The sequence below is a fragment of the Mustela putorius genome, unplaced genomic scaffold, assembly GCF_011764305.1.
Source record: "Mustela putorius furo isolate JIRA1106 unplaced genomic scaffold, ASM1176430v1.1 tig00000166_pilon_pilon_pilon, whole genome shotgun sequence".
Lineage (NCBI taxonomy): Eukaryota > Metazoa > Chordata > Mammalia > Carnivora > Mustelidae > Mustela > Mustela putorius.
The window spans coordinates 4,894,929-4,914,759 of NW_025421301.1; the positions used below are offsets into that span (position 1 = coordinate 4,894,929).

Genomic DNA, 19,831 nt, shown 5'->3' on the forward strand with positions numbered 1-19,831 from the left:
CATCCATTCTGCACCCCATGGATCAGAGTAATTTTGAGTTTCAAGTCTTATTATTTAAGAAATCTATTTCATTGTGCTAGATAATGATTCCTCTGATGGATCTGGGTTAAGTAAATTGAAACCTTCTGGAAAGGATTCACCATTCTGGATGTCGTTAAGAACATTCATAATTTACAGAAAGACGTTAAAATATCAACATGAACAGGAGTTTGGAAGAAGTTGATTCCAGCCCACATGAATGACTTGGAGGGGTTCAAGATTTTAGTGGGGGAAGTAACTGCAGATGTGATAGAAATAGCGAGAGAGAACTAAAACTAGAAATGGAGTGTGAAGATGGGACTGAATTACTGCAACCTTATGGTCAAACTTGAAAGGATGAGTCTCTTATGGATGAGCAAGGAAAATGGTTTCTTGAAATGGAATCTCCTGGTGAAGATTCCATGAAGTCTGTTGAAATGACAACTGAGGATCTAGAATATTCTGTAAGCTTAGTTGATAAAGCAAGCAGCAAGGTTTGAGAGGAGCAACTCCCAATTTTGAAAGAAATTCTGTGGGTAAAATGCTATCAAGCGGCATTGAATACTACAGAGAAGTCATTTGTGAAAGGAAGAGCCAATTGACGTAAGAAGCTTCATTGTCCTACTCTAAGAAAGTGTTACAGCCACTCCCACATTCAGCAACCACCACTTTTATCCGCCAGCAGCCATCAACATTGAGGAAAGACTCCAACAGCAAAAAGATTACAACCTGCTGAAAACTCAGGTGATAGTTGGTATTTTTTAGCAATAAAGTATTTTTAAACTGAGGTGTGGTGTAGGTGTAATGCTATTGCACACCTAATAGACAACACTTTAATGTAAATATAGCTTTTACATGCACTGAGAAACCAAAAAAAAAAAAAAAAAACCTGACTGGCTTTATTGCAATATTTGTTTTATTTCAGTGGTCTGGAATTAAATGTGCAGTATCTCTGAGTTATGCCTGTATATGATATTAAAAAATGAGACACATGAAGAAGAATGACGTTAGACCCTTATCTCAACCCACATACAAACCCAGGATGGACCAAAGACTTAAATATAAAACCTGAAACTGTAAAATAACTAGAAGAAAACATAGGGGAAAAACCTCTTGGCATTGCAGTAGGGAATAATTTTTTAAATATGACCCCAAAACATAGGCAACAAAAGTAAAAATAGACAAATGGAATTGCATCAAACTAAAATGCTGTCTAGTAAAGGAAACAATGAAAAAGGTGAAAGGGCAACCTATAGATTGGAGAAAATATTTGTAAACTGTATTTCTGATAAGGAGTTGATACCCAAAATATATAAAGAACTTATGCAACTCAATAGCAAAGATAAGGTAACCCAATTAATACTGAGCATAAGACCTAAATAGACATTTTTCAAAAGAAGACATACTAATGGCCAACAAACACATGTAAAGATGCTTTACTTCACTAATCAGGAAATGCATATCAAATGAGATATCCCCTTCCTGTCAGATTGGCTTTTTATCAAAAAGTTAAAAAAAAAAAAACATGTTTGTGAGGACATGGAGAGAAGGAAACTTTTGTACACTGTTGATGGAATGTAAAATGGGTGCAGCCACTATGGAAAACCATATGGAGGTTTCTAAAAATTTAAAATGGAACTACCTTGTGATTTAGTAATCCCACTTCTGGATATATATTTCAAAGAGATATCTGTACTCCTGTGTTCACTGAAGTATTATTTACAATAGCCAAGATATGTATACAACCTAAATGCCATTGACAGATGAATGATAAAGAAAATGTAGTACATATAACATTACACTGTGGAGGACATCATGCTAAGTGAAGTAAGCCAGATGCAGAAAGACAGATACAGCTTTGTTCTGTGAAAGGAAGGTATATGCAAATCAAACTTGAAAGGCCAAAGGAGTCCTAAGGCTGAAGGAAAAGGCTAACAAGTCCAGCTTGACAATGAATGGATTATTAAGGGAACTTACAGGCAGAAACACGTTTTGTGCACCATAAGATGTACAGATCTCTGTAACCCCACCTCTCTTCGGACTTCTGTATAGCCTTAGAGGCTGGGAGTACTGCTGAGGGACCACATAAGGGAAGAATGTTTAAGAATACATGTGAGTCATAGTCCTATCTCTAGGGCAGATCAAGGATGCTATGCCCCAAGAGTGTATTTAAGGATGTGGTTGAAAAGGAAAGAATGTTGGTTGGCTGCCATGCTCAGGAAGGTTTCAAGTCATCGAACATTTATGGCAGGAGTTGTGACCAAGATAGTATTAATCTTGTTCACCCATGCATGAGCTCACTCATATATGTTATCTAAAAATGTTAACCTTGTAGAAGCGAGAGAGTAGAATGATGGTTACCAGGGACTAGGGGAGGGGGATTTGGGGAGATGTTAGTTAAGGAGTACAAAGTTTCAGTTATACAAGATAATAATTAAGTTCTTAGAGCTAATGGACAACAATATGGTTATAGTTAACAGTATTATATACTTGACATTTGGTTAAGAGGGGAAATGTGTGTTCTCACCACACATATACACAAAAGACACCTAACTAAAAGGTAGGATAATGGATATGTTAATTAGCTTGATCGTAGTCAGTATTTCACAGTGTGTACACATACGAAAACATCGAATTGTATACCTTAAATATATACAGTTTTTAATTGTCAACTATACCTCAGTAAAGTTGAGGGGGGGAGAATATTTCTTTTTTGTTATTTCTCACAGGCCCTTTGCATTCTACATGTAAATGTACATTCATTTGACCTGTATATCTGCATAGTTATGCATGTTAATGTAATCATGGTTATTACATATATATGATTATATGCTCCTTACCTGGAAATATTTACTGTTGTTTTTATATAGCTTGTATTTGATTTAAGTCTTAAATTGAAGGAACCATATAAATTTCTCCTTTTCCTCTAATTTTTTTTTTTTTTTTTTTTTTTTTTTACATATCATTCTAGTGGTGCTTCTTGATTCCTTAGACTCTGTTGCAGATGTCAACCTTGATGATCAAGATCGAGCAGCTAAGCCAGAGGCCCTGCCAGAAATGGCTGATAATGAAATGACAGGAACCGGTAAAGGTAGAAAACTGGCTATTCTCTAAATATGTAATGATTTAAGACTAGTTGACTTTATTTCTAGAGAAATACCTATAATATATAATAATATATAACTACTATATCAACATTAAAAAAAATTTTTGGTGGGGGGCTGCTGAGGGAGACGGAGAGAGAGAATCTTTTTTTTTTTTTTTTAAAGATTTTATTTATTTATCAGAGAGAGAGAGGGGGAGAGAGCGAGCACAGACAGACAGAATGGCAGGCAGAGGCAGAGGGAGAAGCAGGCTCCCTGCTGAGCAAGAGGCCCGATGTGGGACTCGATCCCAGGACGCTGGGATCATGACCTGAGCCGAAGGCAGCTGCTTACCCAACTGAGCCACCCAGGCGTCCCGAGAGAGAGAATCTTAAGCAGCCTCTGTGCGCAGTGCAGAGCTCAGTGTGGGGCTCCATCTCAAGACCCTGAGATCATGACTTAAGCTGAAATCAAGAGTCAGATGCTTAACTGAGCCATCCAGGCAGCCCAACAATAAAATTTTAATCCCACATTTTTTCCTGTTATTAACAATTTAAATAATCTGAACTTTCCTTGGTGACACTAAATGCTAGTAGGTCAAGTAAAGTGTATTTTTAATAAAGACTTGTTAATGAATGAAAAATGCTACATAGTGTAGTACTATAGGTGAATATTAATTAATTTTCTCTGCCCCTCCAGAGTATTTGGTTAAATTTGGAACATGTAGGAGAAATGAGATTTCAGACTGACTTTGCTTTTCCATTGTTCCCTCTATGTAGGAGAAAGCAGAATCACATTCCAAAATTCCAAAATGCCTTGGACTGTCTAGACTTTACAAAAGGTTATAAAGATCTTTAAGATAATGCTTTTTCAATCTGTTAAAGCAGTGGAATCCTTACCTCCAAATGAAATCTCATGTAGTACTCTCTGTGTAGATAAATATGGTATTTTATCAGTATAAATATAAACATTTACATTTATTACATTTACTTGTAAAGTTGGCGAGAACCATAATGGTCTTTTGAAACTTTTAAAATCCGAAGTTTTAGACATTTGTTATATTCTTGTATCACCATCAGACTTCTGATATGTTTGTGTATTTTATTTTTGCTGTATAATATTAAAATGATCTTGCTTTACTACATAAATAGTTGAGAACTTTTTAACCAGCTTGCTTTGCAGGTCTCAATTGGCCAGTGTGGTCAATTAAACCAATCCAGACACTTGGAACAAAAGAGCAGCAGAAATGATAAATCACTAACCAACTCTAAACATCTGCTTGCATTTTATTTTTATTTTATTTTTTATTTCTTCTTACTTTTTTATTGAAGTATAATATACCCACAGAAAGTTCATGTATCACAGTAGTGCAGCCTGATGCATTTTCATATCCTGAACATACCCATGAAACCAGCAACCAGAGCAAAAAACAAAGCATGACCAAAACCACAAAGTCCACTCAAGATCTTGTTTCTAGTCGCTGCTGTTCCACAAGTCACCACTGTCTTGTTTCATCCACTTGCATTTAAAAATGTAACTATATTTTAGATTTTATTTATTTATTTGAGATCCCAAGTAGGCAGAGAGGCAGGCAGAGAGAGGAGGAAGCAGGCTCCCTGCTGAGCAGAGAGCCCAATGTGGGACTCGATCCCAGGACTAAAAATGTAACTATAAAAGTAAAAAAATTACAGCAGAATTTTCCCATCAAGTCATGTTATTCATTTACTTGTTATTACCCCGTTGAATGTTTGCGGGATGAAAGCATGTGCTGAGCACATGTTCTTCAGTCTTACTGCTGTTCAAGTACACGTCACGTGTGTGCTATGATAGTCACCCTACATGCACAGTTTTCAGTCAGCCAACACGAATTCTTGTAAAAGACCAGTACAGAGTTCCAGCTTTTCTAATCAGTGATACATTTATAGGAAATTCATATACATACAGGATGGTCAGAGAAGCTGCGTTCAAAGATGTGCATGAAAACAAAGCAGGAGGCAGAAGTTACCACTCTGATGGTTTTCAAAATATTATAGTAACCTAAATGACACAGTTGAGTTGCAGATTAATTTCTATTTTTATGTTTTAAAGCACAATTTATTTATTTGTTTGTTTTAAAAATATTTTATTTATTTATTTGACAGAGATCACAAGTCGGCAGAGAGAGAGAGAGAGTGAGAGAGGAAGGGAAGCAGGCTCCCTGCTGAGCAGAAAGCCCAATGTGGGGCTCCATCCCAGGACCCTGGGATCATGGCCAGAGCCAAAGGCAGAGGCTTTAACCCACTGAGCCACCAGGCACCCCTTAAAGCATGATTTAAAATGAAATTTCACTCAAACATCTGTAGAACCCATGATTTTGTAAAATTAAAATACAGTATGAAAACCATTGCCATAGGTTATAAGAAAAAAAAATATATTGAAAAAACTCTTTTATAGAGATGATTCGAGCAGTTATATAAAGCTGTAGTTTTTCTGGCCCTATTTTTTTCTCCTTTTTCCCTCACCCTTTTTTAAAATTAACATATAATGTATTATTTGCCCCAGGGGTACAGGTCTGTGAATCATCAGTCTTACACAATTCATAGCACTCCCCATAGCACATACTCTCCCCAGTGTCCATCACCAAGCCACCGTCTCCCTCTCCCCCCAACTGCCAGCAACCCTCAGTTTGTTTCTCCCTCCCTACCCCCCACAGCCCCTTGCCTTGTCTCTCAGATTCCTCATATCAGAGAGATTATATGATAATTGTCTTTCTCTGATTGATTTATTTCGTGTAGCATAATATCCTCTAGTTCCATCCACGTCATTGCAAATGGCAGGATTTCAGTTTTTTATGGCTGCATCGTATTCCTGTGTGTGTGTGTGTGTACATATATGTACATATACATATACACACATACATACATACCACATCTTCTTTATCCATTCTTCTGTTGCTAGACATCTAGATTCTTTCTGTAGTTTGGCTGTTGTGGACATTGCTGCTATAAAGAGTCGGATGCACGTGCCCCTTTGGATCACTACATTTGTATCTTTAGGTAAATACCCAGTAGTGCGATTGCTGGGTCATAGCATAGCTCTATTTTCAACTTTCTGAGGAAGCTCCATACTGTTTCCCAGAGTGGCTACACCAGCTTGCATTCCCACCAGCAGTGTAGGAGGGTTCCTTCTGGCTTTATTTCTTAAATGCTCTTGACTCTGAAATAATTTGATTGTTATTACTGGAAGATAGTAAGTGTGATCTGATTGTCATATATAGCTTTGGACTCATAGTCCCAGCTTTGCTAGTTATCAGCTATTTGACAATGGACAATTAATGCCTCTAAGCCTGTTTCCTCATCTTTTAAATGAGGCCTTGTGCTGGTCAACTCCGATAATGTATAATGCCTAGTATATTGTTAATACTCAATAAGCAGTATTTCACTATTATTTATAGCAATCCTCTGTTAATTGTAGAAAATATAATAAAAAACTTGAAGGCATACACTATAAATACTCATTAGCTGTGGGGTATTGAGTTTACCTGCTATTTGAAACATACACTTGGTAGTCTTCAAATCAGCGTGTGAACTTCATTTAAGAACCGAAAAATCAGATGGTTGTTTTGTGGTGTTTTTTTAAATATATAATGTTTCTTTAAATACTAAGCAACCTCAGTTTAGGTGATATATTATCAAAGATCATCTTTTTAAAAAGGTATCCCTTTAGAAGTTCTTGGTGCTTTATGGTATTAGAAGGGATGGTGACTGAACAAACGAGGGCCAGACCCAGCCTTTTGCTTATTTTCATTTCTTCCCTGGGCAGGTACCATTTTGTGCTATGGCTGTATGAGTGGATCATTCACAGGAGGACAGTATTGCTTCACAGCCAGATCCTTGCCTGTGCAGTGTAGGATTTGACACTTCTGGATGCCCTAAAGTAGAAAAATTAGGGAGCTTTGGACTTGTACTAATATATTAAATAACTACATAGAATCCTCTCTTTGTCATGTAAAAGGCAGAGAAGTCAGCCATTTATTGATGAGGCTATAGCTACTATTTTATTCTTAAGCATTAACTAATTAATCCTGGGTATTAACAGAAAGGGAGACTACTCAACTCATTTCTCTTTTTTGCTACTCTTCTGTGACTTTTATCTTTTTCTCTAATTTTGAAAATTCCAGTGTTAGTAATGAAAGGTTCAAGACAAATAAGAAAAATACCTATAAATTTTTAAATAAGAAAAATACCTATAAATTTTAAAATCATTATTGTCATTAGAGTCTTCAGATTATTTTTTGGTGGGAGGAGGAGAAGGTTATTAGGGAAGGAAGAGTGAACCATGACATCAGGTATTCTGTTTTAGATGACTAGGTGAACAGTGATGCCATTAGCTAAAATACTTATAGTAGAACAAGTTTTATTGGGGAGTATAATTAATTCAGTTGGGGACATGTTAGATTTTATTTAATTACAGAATAGTATAGATGTCTGTTCAAAAGTTTAATATTCAGAGAAGAGGTAAAGACAAAAACATAGATTTGGGTATCACAATCATATGGGTAATAGTTGAGCTAAGGATCTTGATGAAATCAGTGAGCTCAAAAATAAATAGTTCAAAAAAGAAGAGTGAAGATGGAGATGAGCCACAGGGTTGGAGAGAATTAAAGATGGCTAGATTTGACTATTAGAAAATTGCTTTTGACTTAGTAGCATTACAGAGTATTGGAACACATACTGGGTCACAAAATTAGAGGAGTGAATTTCAGAAGAAGGAATGCAGACTACAGGATACTTGGTGGCACTGGGAAGCAGAGACAGAAGGCAAGAGTGAGAGAGAGAGAGTAGTGGTAAGGGAGACAGAATCCTTGAAAGATTTTGTCAGCTTAGGAAATTGGGGTATAGTTCTATCCAGTGTAATGGGCTTGGTTATAGGTGGTAGGAAGAGAAGGCAATAGCTAGGGGAGTCAGAGTTTATTTACTCTTCCTGTGTCAGGACACATCTCAACTTGCTAAAGAGTTATTGAGCCTGCCCTGATTTTGTGCTGTTAAGCTATAGCTGCATATCAGCAAGGTTCATACCTAACTGTGTAATGTTGCTGTTGTCCCACCAGCCTCATTCTCCATTCCAGACACATTAAGGGATGATATTGGTGTTTTATATCTTTCATGTATTTGTATGATTATACCGGAGATGACATTTATTCCAACAGGTGTTTCTTACGGACAAAGCAATAGTGACATTGAAGCTCTCCATCAGGCTTATTGTCATGTAGCCCATTCTTTGGGAGATGCAGATGAGCAAAGAACTGAGAGTAATGCCATGGAAAATATCAAGAGTTCAGTGAAAGATTATCCTCAAGAAAATGAAGAGTCCCTTAAAAACATCTCTACTACAGAATCTGGTAAAAGTTAATTTGAGACCCTCTCCGAACAGTCTCTAGTGAGGTATAATTTCAGTGCGGTTTGCCGTAGGGACTGTTTCTCAGTCCCTGAATTTAACCTTAAAGGGTTTGTTAAAATGGATTTTGGGAATCAGTGGTTTCACTATAGTTGTGAATATGGGATAAAATTTCAATTCCTCCTTCAGTGTGCTTTGGCCAATTTCAGAAATCACCTAAGTGTTTTCACATTTATTTTATGCTTTTCCTCGTGTGTATACTAAAGTTATTTTTTAAGTAGAGAACAGTATTTTGGAATCAGCTAAAATATATTTAACAAATATGTGTGCATGTATGGACACACCTACACACATATTTTTGATACTGATATGGTTAGATACATTAATAGATATAGATATATTTCAAAATATAAATCAAAGGAGATTTTCTTGGTACAGGTAACTTTATAGTGGGAAACTGGGTTTATTGTATATGCCATTTTGTTAACTCTGTCAGAAAAAAAATGTAATCTTAGTGGCATTAGACATTAAATTAGCAAATTCACATGATTTTTTGGATTGCTCTTTTAACTTTTTTTCCTCTTAGATCTGCCCACGGTAGAGGAGCTGATGAAACCTATCCGAATAGATTCTTTTGGTGGCAGTGGTTTTGATTTACAACCTGTCAGGTATGAGGTTTTATGGAATGGATTGTGCCATTCCATTGTTTGTTTATTGTTTTGTTAACTGGAGACATTAGAGTCATTTCTTCTACATATTCCTTCCTAGTGAATGATTAATAAGTAGCTTATATGAGTCTACCTGTGAGTCAGTGCTCTCTTCTTCTTAGTAGTTCTTAGTTTACAAAATTCTTCCAGTGCTAAAATTTTAAAAATGTTTTTTAAATAGATGTGACTAAAAAAAAAATGCCATTTTTTTAAGTAGTCTGAAAATTAAAATCCTTTCAGCTTTAAATAGCTCAGGGCAGTTGATTTGACCAGTGAGAGAGACCATGAATTTTATGCTGTATGCATCCTAGATTTGCTTCTTTATAAACCACTGAGTTTTGTACTTAGTCACTGACCAACCGTCATATTACAGGGTAAGTGTTTTGGCCACCAGAGCAGCAGGCTTCAGTACATTTTAATGGAAACTTGTGGGACCTCACTGTCATTCTGCAGCACACAGAGTAGCACATCACAGTAACTTTGCATTTGTGTTACAGCCATCATATCATGTGATCCTTATAACAAAGTGGTCAGGCCTCTTTATCTACACCATTCAAGTGATGAAATGGGTGAACCAGTTTAGTGGTGGAGCTATCCCAGGAACCAGAAGATGGCAGTGGAGGCCGTGGTGGTGATAGTAGCTAACGTTTCTACCACACACTTACTGGGGGTTAGAGTTCTGTGCAGGTTTCATTTACTCTCACAGCAACTCTGTGAGCTATATTTTATTACAGTCTCCATTTCATAGATAAGAAAACTGAGGCTTAATGAAGTCAAATGGGGCATCTGGGTGGCTCAATCAGTTAAGCATCCAACTCTTGATTTTGGCTCAGGTCATGATCTCAGGGTGGTGAGATGGAGCCTGGCGTTGGGCTCCATGCTGGGCATAAAGTCTGCTTGAGATTCTCTCTCCCATTCCCTCTGCTCCTCCTCCTATCCCACCAAAAAAAAAAGTGAGAGAAATTGCTCAAGATCCTATGATTCTAGCCAGGAAACACAAGAAATCTGTGTGCTTAACCTACACTGTCAGATCTTTGATTGCCATGAAATATTTCTGTGAGAAGCCTGTTATTCCTTCATGTGTTCATTCGTTCATTTGTGTTTTCAGCAGACACAGTGTGAGTCCCTCCTTCTACTACATCCTCACTTTGTAAATCCACTTGTGCTTTCTCATCCTGTTTCTATGTTTGTACAGAGACAACGAGGCAGTGAAGCTTAGGCTAAGGCCATGTGCTGAAATGCTGAGTCTAGTATTCTTCTATTGATCTGCAGCACTAGTTAGTATGGATTTTTGTTTATTTCTTTCTTTTTCTAAGATATTGTTTATTTATTTGACAGAGATCACAAGTAGGCAGAGAGGCAGGCAGAAAGAGAGGGAGAAGCAGGCTCCCTGCTGAGCAGAGAGCCCAGTTTGGGACTCGATCCCAGGACCCTGGGATCATGATCTGAGCCAAAGGCAGAGGCTTTAACCCACTGAGCCACCCAGGAGCCCAGTTAGTATGTTTTAAAGAGCTGATTATCCTCACTTACTGCTATTTGGGGGCTGTGTTTGTGTTAATGAAGAGATTGCTTACACATCTTATGTCTTTGTTGGCATAGGTGGAATCATTTTACTAATGTGAATTCTAAATAGAGATTTTTTCATTTAGGTTTCAAGTCTAAACAAGCAAGTATACTTACATTAAAGGCATAACAATCATTACAGAAATGTCAATAGTATAAACTTCAGTGTACATACCTGAAAACTCTTCAGTAAACTGTTGAGTATATAATCCTAACTACTAGGATTATTAAAATTTTAGTAGCTAAACATCATCAAAAATGTACTTTTTGTTCACATCATAATCCCGTGTGTGTCCATGGGGTTGGGATAGGATTCTTCTCCACATAGTCATTTGGGACCTGGGCTGCTTTCTCATCAACACATGATTTTAAGGTTGCCCTGGTCTTATCCAACCAGTTGATAAAGAAAGGAAAGCAGTTGATAGCAAATTCCTTTTAACTCCCTCAACACAGAAGCATTATATCACTTCTATTCACATTCTGTTGTTAAGAACCAACACATCTAGCTTGTAGGGTCCAAGAGGCTGGGAAATGGGATTTGGTTGTATGCTTAGAAAGAAAAATAAATGAGTCTGATAGGCATCTAGAATCTACCAGAATCTACCAATAGCTAAATATCCATTTTACTCTTCTTCACACAAGTACCGACTATCCCCTCCCTAAAGCAAACAGCCCAAAGGCCCATTCAGAACTGAGTCCATCTCAAAGGCCAGGATTTTCAGGTGAAGTACAGTCTTCACCAGGTTTGAATGTGGCTTCTCGCTGTCTACTAGTCAGTGAATTAAAAACGTAAGTTCTCTACTTCGTCACTCCCACCCAATATATAATAGTGAAGCTGCAACAAATACTCCTGTTCAGAAGGGAAAAATGTGCCTTGAAACCCACTTTAAACTCTTGGCCACAACTGAAATAGGCTTTGTGGGCACCCTATGCGCATGATAGAGGATGTATTCCTTTCTTAGTCCACTTCCTACCTGCAGATGATTTTAAGGCTCCCAAACAAGTCTCTGGCTTTTACTGTTTGTTTGTTTGTTTTTTAAACATAGTTGTAGTTTCTTTGTCATTACAGTTCTTTAAGAAAGTTTAGTAGGCTTCTGATCTGTTAGTTTCCAGTCAGTCCCATGTGCCAGTAACTGCATTTAAAGTCAGTTTGGTAGACAGAGGTTTTAGATCTGCTTAAAGTCTTTGCTTTTTTGTCCTCCTTTTTTCCTCCCCCTCTCAATTCATTTGCAGCTATCTATATATTTTGGGGAACAATAATCTTAAGTGTGAAGAGGATTCCTTTAATATGATCTTTGTCAAAGGACTGAGTCACTCTTTTCAACTGAGAAGTCTCTGGAAATCCTGGTTTTTCATAGCATTTTTCAGTGCTGAATCCTACTGTTAGGTTCACAGAGAGTGAACCGCAGAGGCACTGAGTTTCTAGACTCTCTGTTCTCTTTGATTTTTTTTCTTACAAACTGACCCTTTTTTATCTCGAGTTTATATCTTTCTTTTACTATCTTGTCAAAAGTAGCCAATAGTAGCTAGCACTTAGAAACTCTCCTGCCATTTTTCTTAATACCTCAGACTCAGTAGCCATGTGATCTGCCTTATAAACCGTTGTAGGTGACCATTCGGTAAATGTTTTGTCATTGTAAAACATAGGTTGCCTCTTCTTCAGCTTCCAGTATCATTTTCCTTGTCATCCAAAACCCAGCTACTAAGCCAGTGACACAGATCTTAGGTTCTTGTCACCACAGCATTCAGCATTCTAAAGGCAAGAACTAGTAACTGGGCCCAGCTAGATTCAGGGAGGCCAGGAAATGTAGTTTAGTTAGTATGCAGGAAGAGCAGGAGACAGCTTTGATGAACTTCTAGCCAGATTCTGCTACCTGAAGAAGGAAAGAATTATTATATTTTCTGATGATTCTAAGTACTTTAGAAAGGTCTAATAATTACCAAGAAGCCAATCTATCTTACAAGAAAATAGTGACCTCTTAAACTTGATTTTATAAATGAAATTTTTTTAATTATAAAATTAAATGATGTAATGGACCATGATTACTCAGTTTGAAAATCACAATATCCAGAGCACCTGGCTGGCTCATTTGGTTAAGCATCTGCCTTCGGCTCAGGTCATGATCCCAGGGTCCTGGGATTGAGTCCCGCTTCGGGCTCCCTGCTTGTCAGGAAGCCTGCTTCTCTCTTGCCTGCTGCTCTGTTTACTTGTGCTCTCCAGCTGTCTGTCAGATAAATAAATAGAATCTTTAAAAAGGAAGGAAGGAAGAAAGTAAGGAAATATAGCCATTTTTTTGGAGCCCCTATGCTTTACTGATACCTAACCACATTTAGAACATTTCCTTAAGGGATATTTTCTCTATTTTAAAAATTGAATAGTCTGAAATATTACATTGTGTTTTAAACCACAGAAATGATTTTATTTCAAGATACTAGTGATTTTCCTGTCTTACTTTAAAATTTTTCCTATACTGTGATGAAATATATGCTTTATAATATATTTCTCATTGCCATATATTATTATTTCTTTAGTTTCTTCTCAAAGTATGTAAAATGTTTTTCCTGCTGACTTGATATTGTGGATAAAAGATTAAATACATGAAGTTCATTAGAAATTCATTTTTTGGGGCACCTAGGTGGCTCAGTAGGTTAAGCCTCTGCCTTCAGCTCAGGTCATGATCTCAGGGTCCTGAAATTGAGCCCACATCAGGCTTGGTGCTCAGCAGGGAGCCTGCTTTCCCCTCCCCCTCTGCCTGCCTCTGCCTACTTGTGATTTCTGTCTATCAAATAAATAAACAAAATCTTAAAAAAAAAAAAACTCATTTTTTACTTCTTCTTACACAAAAGCAATCTCAGTCTTGCTTGGTTTGTTATTCCTTTGAAGTATGTCTCAGAGTCATCCATTGTAATCTCTTATTTTATACTGCATTAAATTATATTACCTGAAATTTAAAGAGATACAGGACACTATATGAGTATACTCTACTAACCAGAATTACAAATAATGTATTTAACATGAATGACCTAATTTGAATAGTTATATTAAATATTAAATGTATTTAATATTATATATAAATAATATACATATTAAAATATATTTCTTACATATTGTGTGTGTAAATACCTGTGATATGTATGGTATATGTATATATAACTGATATTTGAGGAGTCACCTAGGGTTCATTCTGTTTTGTTTTATAGCTATAAGAAACTGGCTGATAGAAAAGAAACTGGATTTGTTAGCCCTTTACCCCTTAAGATGAACCCAAATATTATCTCTCAAGAGCCACGAAATGCAAACCAATTTTTTGACAGAAATGAAGAGAATGTGGTTTTACAAAAGACAACAAATAAAAGTATAGAAAATGGCCATCCAGGAGTAAATACTACAGAAGAACATATAGATAAAATGTATCTTGATATTTTGAGGAAAAAACTATCTGTTGGTCCTTCGCTATTGCTTCAGGAAGACAAAATAAATAAAGTAAGTGTTCATAATCCAAGTTGATTCGAAATATTGATAAATGAAGTTATATAAATACTGTTGATAAGTAGGTACTTGGTACTTGTTAAGTTAACGGGACTGATTACATACTAACCTCCGTATAGATCCTGGATATTTGTGAGCAGGATTTATTACAACATCCCATAGTCCCTAAATTTTAAAATACCACTATAGCATTAGCTTTCCTTTGGAAGCCATTCTTTACTTTCTTCATTTGTTTTTAATAAGCATAGTCCAGAATTTGAGTGGCACAAGAAAATAAAGTCTATTCATCATTCTAGTGCTTTTTAATTAATCTTTCCAGTACTGTATATTCTGCAAAAGTAGGCAAGTTGACATTTTATATAAATGCTATTAACAGCTGTTGAGAAAGTTATACTTCACCATTTCTTTTTCTTCTGTTCTTGATCTATTCTGATTTATTGTTTCTTTGATCTATATTCTAGTTTTATTTTATGGTTTTAGGTTCGTGTTTACCATAAAACATCTCCAGGTTTTTGTGGAATACGACAGGGTATTGGTAAATTTTTATCTTGAGAATTCTGGAGAAAAAAAGATAAAATTTTATGTTATTTCAAAATATATGCTTTCCTGTTCTCTGCTGTATTTTAGTAATTAAATTTCTTGCATTCTAGCAAGCTTATTTTGTTCTATTATTTTGTTTTGTTTTACTCCTGACTTTGAAGATGTGCTTCAAAATACTAAAATTCTGATGAGTTAGGCTTTGAGAATTTTAATGTGTAGTGGTTTGCCTTCTACAAACTATTATTTAGTAATCACTATGTAACTAAACTATTATTTAGTAATCACTTCTGTCATCTGTTAAATCTTCATTTACAGCTATAGTTGAAGTTTATTTAAGTCCTAAAAAGTTGCTACTTTTTGTATGCAGAATTTTAGACAACTCACTTCTGGAGAAGAAGGGGCTATAACTGGTAAACAGGTGCCATACAAGAAGGCCAAAAGTGCACCTCCATTACTTAAGAGGAAACCCCAGAGTGGATTATATTCATCAGTTAGGAGCTCAGGCTATGGCCAACCCAGTTCACCATTCAAGACTTTTTCTACTCTTGAAAAAAAAACTTCAAAGGACATTATGAAAAGCAAAAACTCGAGATCTATTCCCACTTCAAATCAAGCTAGGAAAAAAGGTAATTATATGCTCTTTTCATAGTAGAGTTCTGTGCGTATGATGTGTTATTTAACTTTACTTCTCTACTTTCCTTATTTCTCTCCTTCTGTGAACTTTTCTGTTCATAGGAAAGAATTCATGTTTAGATAGGATATCCCATTCTGAAAGATTTTGTTTACAGGATTTTGGTCATTGGCTCTGAGCTTTCCTGAATGACACTTATAAAGTATGGGAAGTGAATAGAGAATCAAACTCTTCCTCATCTGGTTGATGTTGGAGTATCTGGTGTTTTCCAGAGAACTACAAATTCAAAAACGAATACAAATGAATACAAGTGAAGGTTGATTATAGAGATTATTTGGATATTAGTTCAGTATAAACTGATACAGGCAGGATGTTTTATGTAGCACATAATGCATATTTTTAATATATCACAGTGCCTCTGTTCGTTATTTCCTAATGCAGTCATTTTTTATTGACAGTAGGAAAGGGTACTTTTCAACTTAGAAGCCCATGCAGCTATTAGAAGCAGTAGAAATGTTCAGATCAGACTGACATTTCTGCTGCCTTTAAATTCCAGTAAGGAAGGGAGAGCAGTGGTGCCAGAAGCATTTTGTCCTTCCCTTTGTGATTAAATTTAATAGGTGACCAGTTCATCATTGTTATATGGTGATAGTTGCGTGAAGAGATCTGTCCTCGCTGGAAAATGCATTTCTAGCTTCAGGTGTCTTTCCTTGCTTTTCCCTAAGAGTATTAAATCCAGGACCACTTTGACTCTATTTTAAACTCTTTAGGCATTAAAGGCTCTGTCCTGCCTTTGTATGTGTGTTTGCTGCAGCAACCTGTGCATCGTAGATGGAAAGGAAAGCCAAGGCTGATTTATGTCAGAGTAGAGGAGAATAGCGGCAGGAGGTAGAGAGAGGAATAATCTCTGTTCTGTAGAGACAGGAATATGATTCAGTAGGATGAATGCAGGCATCCTTTCCTCTTGTTCTTAAACTGTGAACCTCTAATTCCTCCTACAAAGCATTTTGTATTGCCTTATTTTCTCTTATTTTTGAAATGACTGTTCTACATGCAAGTGGAGATGACAAGGAACCAATTAGATAGTCAAGTCTGGAGTTCAAGAGGGAGGTGTGGACTGCAGATCTGATTTAGGAGTTATTGTTAAAACTATTATAGATGGGGGACACCTGGGTGTCTCAGTTGGTTAAGTATCTGCCTTTGGCTCAGATCATGATCCCAGAGTCCTGGGATCGAGTTCCACATCAGGCTCCTTGCTCAGCGGGGAGCCTGCTTCTCCCTCTGCATGCCACGCCCCCTACTTGTGTGCTCACTCTCTCCCTCCCACTCTCTGGAAATAAATAAAATCTTTAAAAAAAAAAAAACACTATATATATGGTTTTTAAGTCATGGGACTGACAGAAGTTTTCAAGAGAGTGAGTATTGCTATAGAAGGAAAGCAAACTGAGGCCTGACTCCTGGGCATGCTAACCTTAGGAAGTCAGGGGGAAGAGGAGTGACCTGCAAAGAGAAGAGAGTGAGATTGGAAGAAACCTGAATATGTGGGATCCTGAAAGCCAAGTGAAGAAGGGAAAATTTATCTATCAGTTGCTGCTGAGAGAGAAAGGAAAGTGGAAACTGTAAACTGACCTTTGAGTTTAGCATGGAGGAGGTCGTCAGTAAACTGGAGAGTTCCCATGGTTATAGGGCTGTAAAAGGTGGACTGAAATAGAATAGGAGGGAATGGGAGAGTTAAAATTGAATATGGGCCAGGAGGAAAGAGTGTAAAAGGCAAAAAAAAAAAAAAAAAAAATGGGGATAGTAGCCAGCATAAGAAGTAGAGTCAAGAAAAGCTTTTTGTTTACTTTTTTTTAATGGTAGAAATAATAGTATGCCTAATAGTATGTTAACGCATTTTGGAAAGATTTCAGTAGATTCATGATGGTGAGAGGGGAAGAATTGCTAGAGCAATGTGGAATTACAATGGAATCCAGCGTTCATTGAAAGGGTTGGCTCTAGACAGAGGCATGGACAATTCATCTGGGCAAGCAGATGGGAGAGAGGAAGACATTGGTGCAGATACTGATGGGTGGGTAGAAATGGTGAAAGAATATGGATGATTTCTTCTGATTGCTTCCATCTTCTCTGAGAAATAAAACATAACATCATTAGCTGGCATTGAGGATGGAGTAGAAGTGTTAGAGGAGAGAAGAGAAGGTATGAAATAGCCATCCCGGAGGACTAGACTGCCCACAGCAGAGTCTTCTTGAAGTTAGTTATTATGGATTTAAATTGATACCAGGCAATGTAATTGTGTGTGTGTGTGTGTGTGTGTGTGTGTGTGTGTGTTTGTGAATGTCCACATTTTGCTACATGATTGCAGGGGTTGGATACTTGTATAATTGAATTTGCCAAGAAGAGTTGTTTTTGTCAAATGAGTGCAATGAACTGAGAAGGGAGCTAATGGTGTATGTGGACTTCAAGTTGAATAAGGAAGGAAGGACATCAAGGGGTGTAATACAGTATGAAACGGGTAGGATCAACCATCTATGAGGTGCCATTGGGTTAAAGGATTGATGGACTCCAAATACCAAAGGGCATGAAGTGGGAGATAGGATAGGAGATAGGATTGATAGAGAGTAAATGCCTAAGACTGAGATGAGGAGTGACTGTGTTTCTAGTAAAGAAAAGGCCTGTACCAATAGAAATAAGTAGCTGAAGTAGAGAGGTTAAGTATAAGAACCTAAGAGCCAAGGGTTGAAGGGATCCCTGTGAGTGTATTGAAATTACCAAGAATGAAGACAGAAATAATGTCACAGAGGGTGGAAAAGAAACAAGGGGCATGATTTGGAGGTTGAGAGAGGAAAGCAACAATATTATTATGAGTATTTTTTCCTGTTTCAAAACTTTACAGTATTTGTGACTACCAAAATGAAAATAAAACAGTAAAATTTATGTTAAAGTACAGTATAAACCTTGGCTATACTGAGTTCCTTTTTTTCATTAGAATATTAAATATGATTTTTTCTCCCTTTTTATTGTAAAATTCCCCCAGCACAGTTTTAGTTTTATTCAGAATTTTAATTCCTTAGGGATGGCTGTTACTTTTCACAGGTTGTGTTCTCGGACAAGCAGACTTTGTGAGATAGAGATTAGTGTATAGAAAGTCTAGAGGATGCACTTGGAATCAACACTGACTAAGATGAAAAAGAAGCCAGCTGCTGGGGCTTACTTAAGAGTTTCTCTTTTTCATGCAACAAGAAGGGAAATGAATGAATGAATGAATGAATGAATGAATGAATGAAAAAAATGAAAGAAGACAGGAATAGGCGGTTGAGAGCTGGTGCCACTGTGCAAGGAACCAGATCCCTTCTGTCCTGCTACAAAATCCTTTATCTGTCACTTTTATCTTCATTATAACAAGGTGGCTATTTCAGCCTCCAGGCCCAGTCAGGAGGAAAGGTAAAAGGTCCATGCCAGTTAATTCTCAACTTCTTCGGGAAAGTTGTGACTTTTCTGGAAGCCTACAAAACTTTTGCTTTCATCTTATTAGCCTGAATTTTGTTCTTATGGCCACCCCCAGTTTCCTAGAGTCCAGGGAGATGAGTATTTTCAACTGGTACATTGCCGCCCAGAGCAGATTAATAGGGAGGTTTCTATTAATAGAGAAGAGGATGAGATTGGCAACTAGCAGTATCTGCTGTGTGGTTATTTTTCTTTTTATTTTAAATTAATTTTCTTTGGCTATTACGTTCTTATTTTTGGACTAATAAGTTTCTTTTTTTTTTAAGATTTTATTTGAGAGAGAGTGAACACTAGAGCACAAGTTGGGGAGAGGGGCAGAGGGAGCAGCAGACCCCCCACTGAGCAGGGAACCTGATGTGGGGCTGGAGCCCGATGTGGGCCTAGATCCCAGGACCCTGAGATCATGATCTAAGCCAAAGGCAGATGCTTAACCCACTGAGCCACCCAGGCGCCCTATAATTTTATTTTTTAAGTCAAATTTAGACTAGCTGTTAGAAAGTTTCCATGCAATTTATATTATTCCACTGATACCATATCTTGAAACACATTATTTGTGAAAAGTGTACTCTGAAATCACACTTAATCTGAACTAAAGTGCCTCATACAGTTAATCAGCTTCTCTTTGATTCATCACTTAGATATTCTTATTATTGCTATGACCTTTTTTTTTAAGGTTTTATTTATTTGACGGAGAGAGAGAGAGAGTGCGTGCACATGAGCAAAGGGGCAAAGGGAGAGGGAGAAGTAGGCTCCCCGCTGAGCAAGGAACCCAAACCCAATGTGGGACTCCATTCCACAACTCTGGCATCCTGACCTGAGCTGAAGGCAGCGCTTAACCGACTGAGCCATGCAGGCGTCCCATCTGTGACTGTTTTAAAGAAGAGTTTATTTAAAATTACTGAACCTGAAATTATCCCTG

The 19,831-nt window shown here is 37.1% G+C and overlaps 1 protein-coding gene across 3 annotated transcripts in view; it reads left to right on the plus strand.

The window, feature by feature from the left end:
* The window catches only part of CEP162 (centrosomal protein 162), a 101,152-nt gene that overhangs the window by 34,707 nt on the left and 46,614 nt on the right, over window positions 1-19,831 (plus strand). For 2 of the 3 annotated variants that reach the window (XM_004773588.3, XM_004773586.3), the window contains exons 9-13: window positions 2,990-3,109; window positions 8,290-8,481; window positions 9,064-9,145; window positions 13,949-14,231; window positions 15,145-15,403. In XM_004773588.3, the coding sequence (XP_004773645.1) occupies window positions 2,990-3,109; window positions 8,290-8,481; window positions 9,064-9,145; window positions 13,949-14,231; window positions 15,145-15,403 (936 nt within the window). The remainder of the gene's footprint in view (window positions 1-2,989; window positions 3,110-8,289; window positions 8,482-9,063; window positions 9,146-13,948; window positions 14,232-15,144; window positions 15,404-19,831) is intronic. The other variant, XM_045075868.1, reaches the window with a different exon arrangement.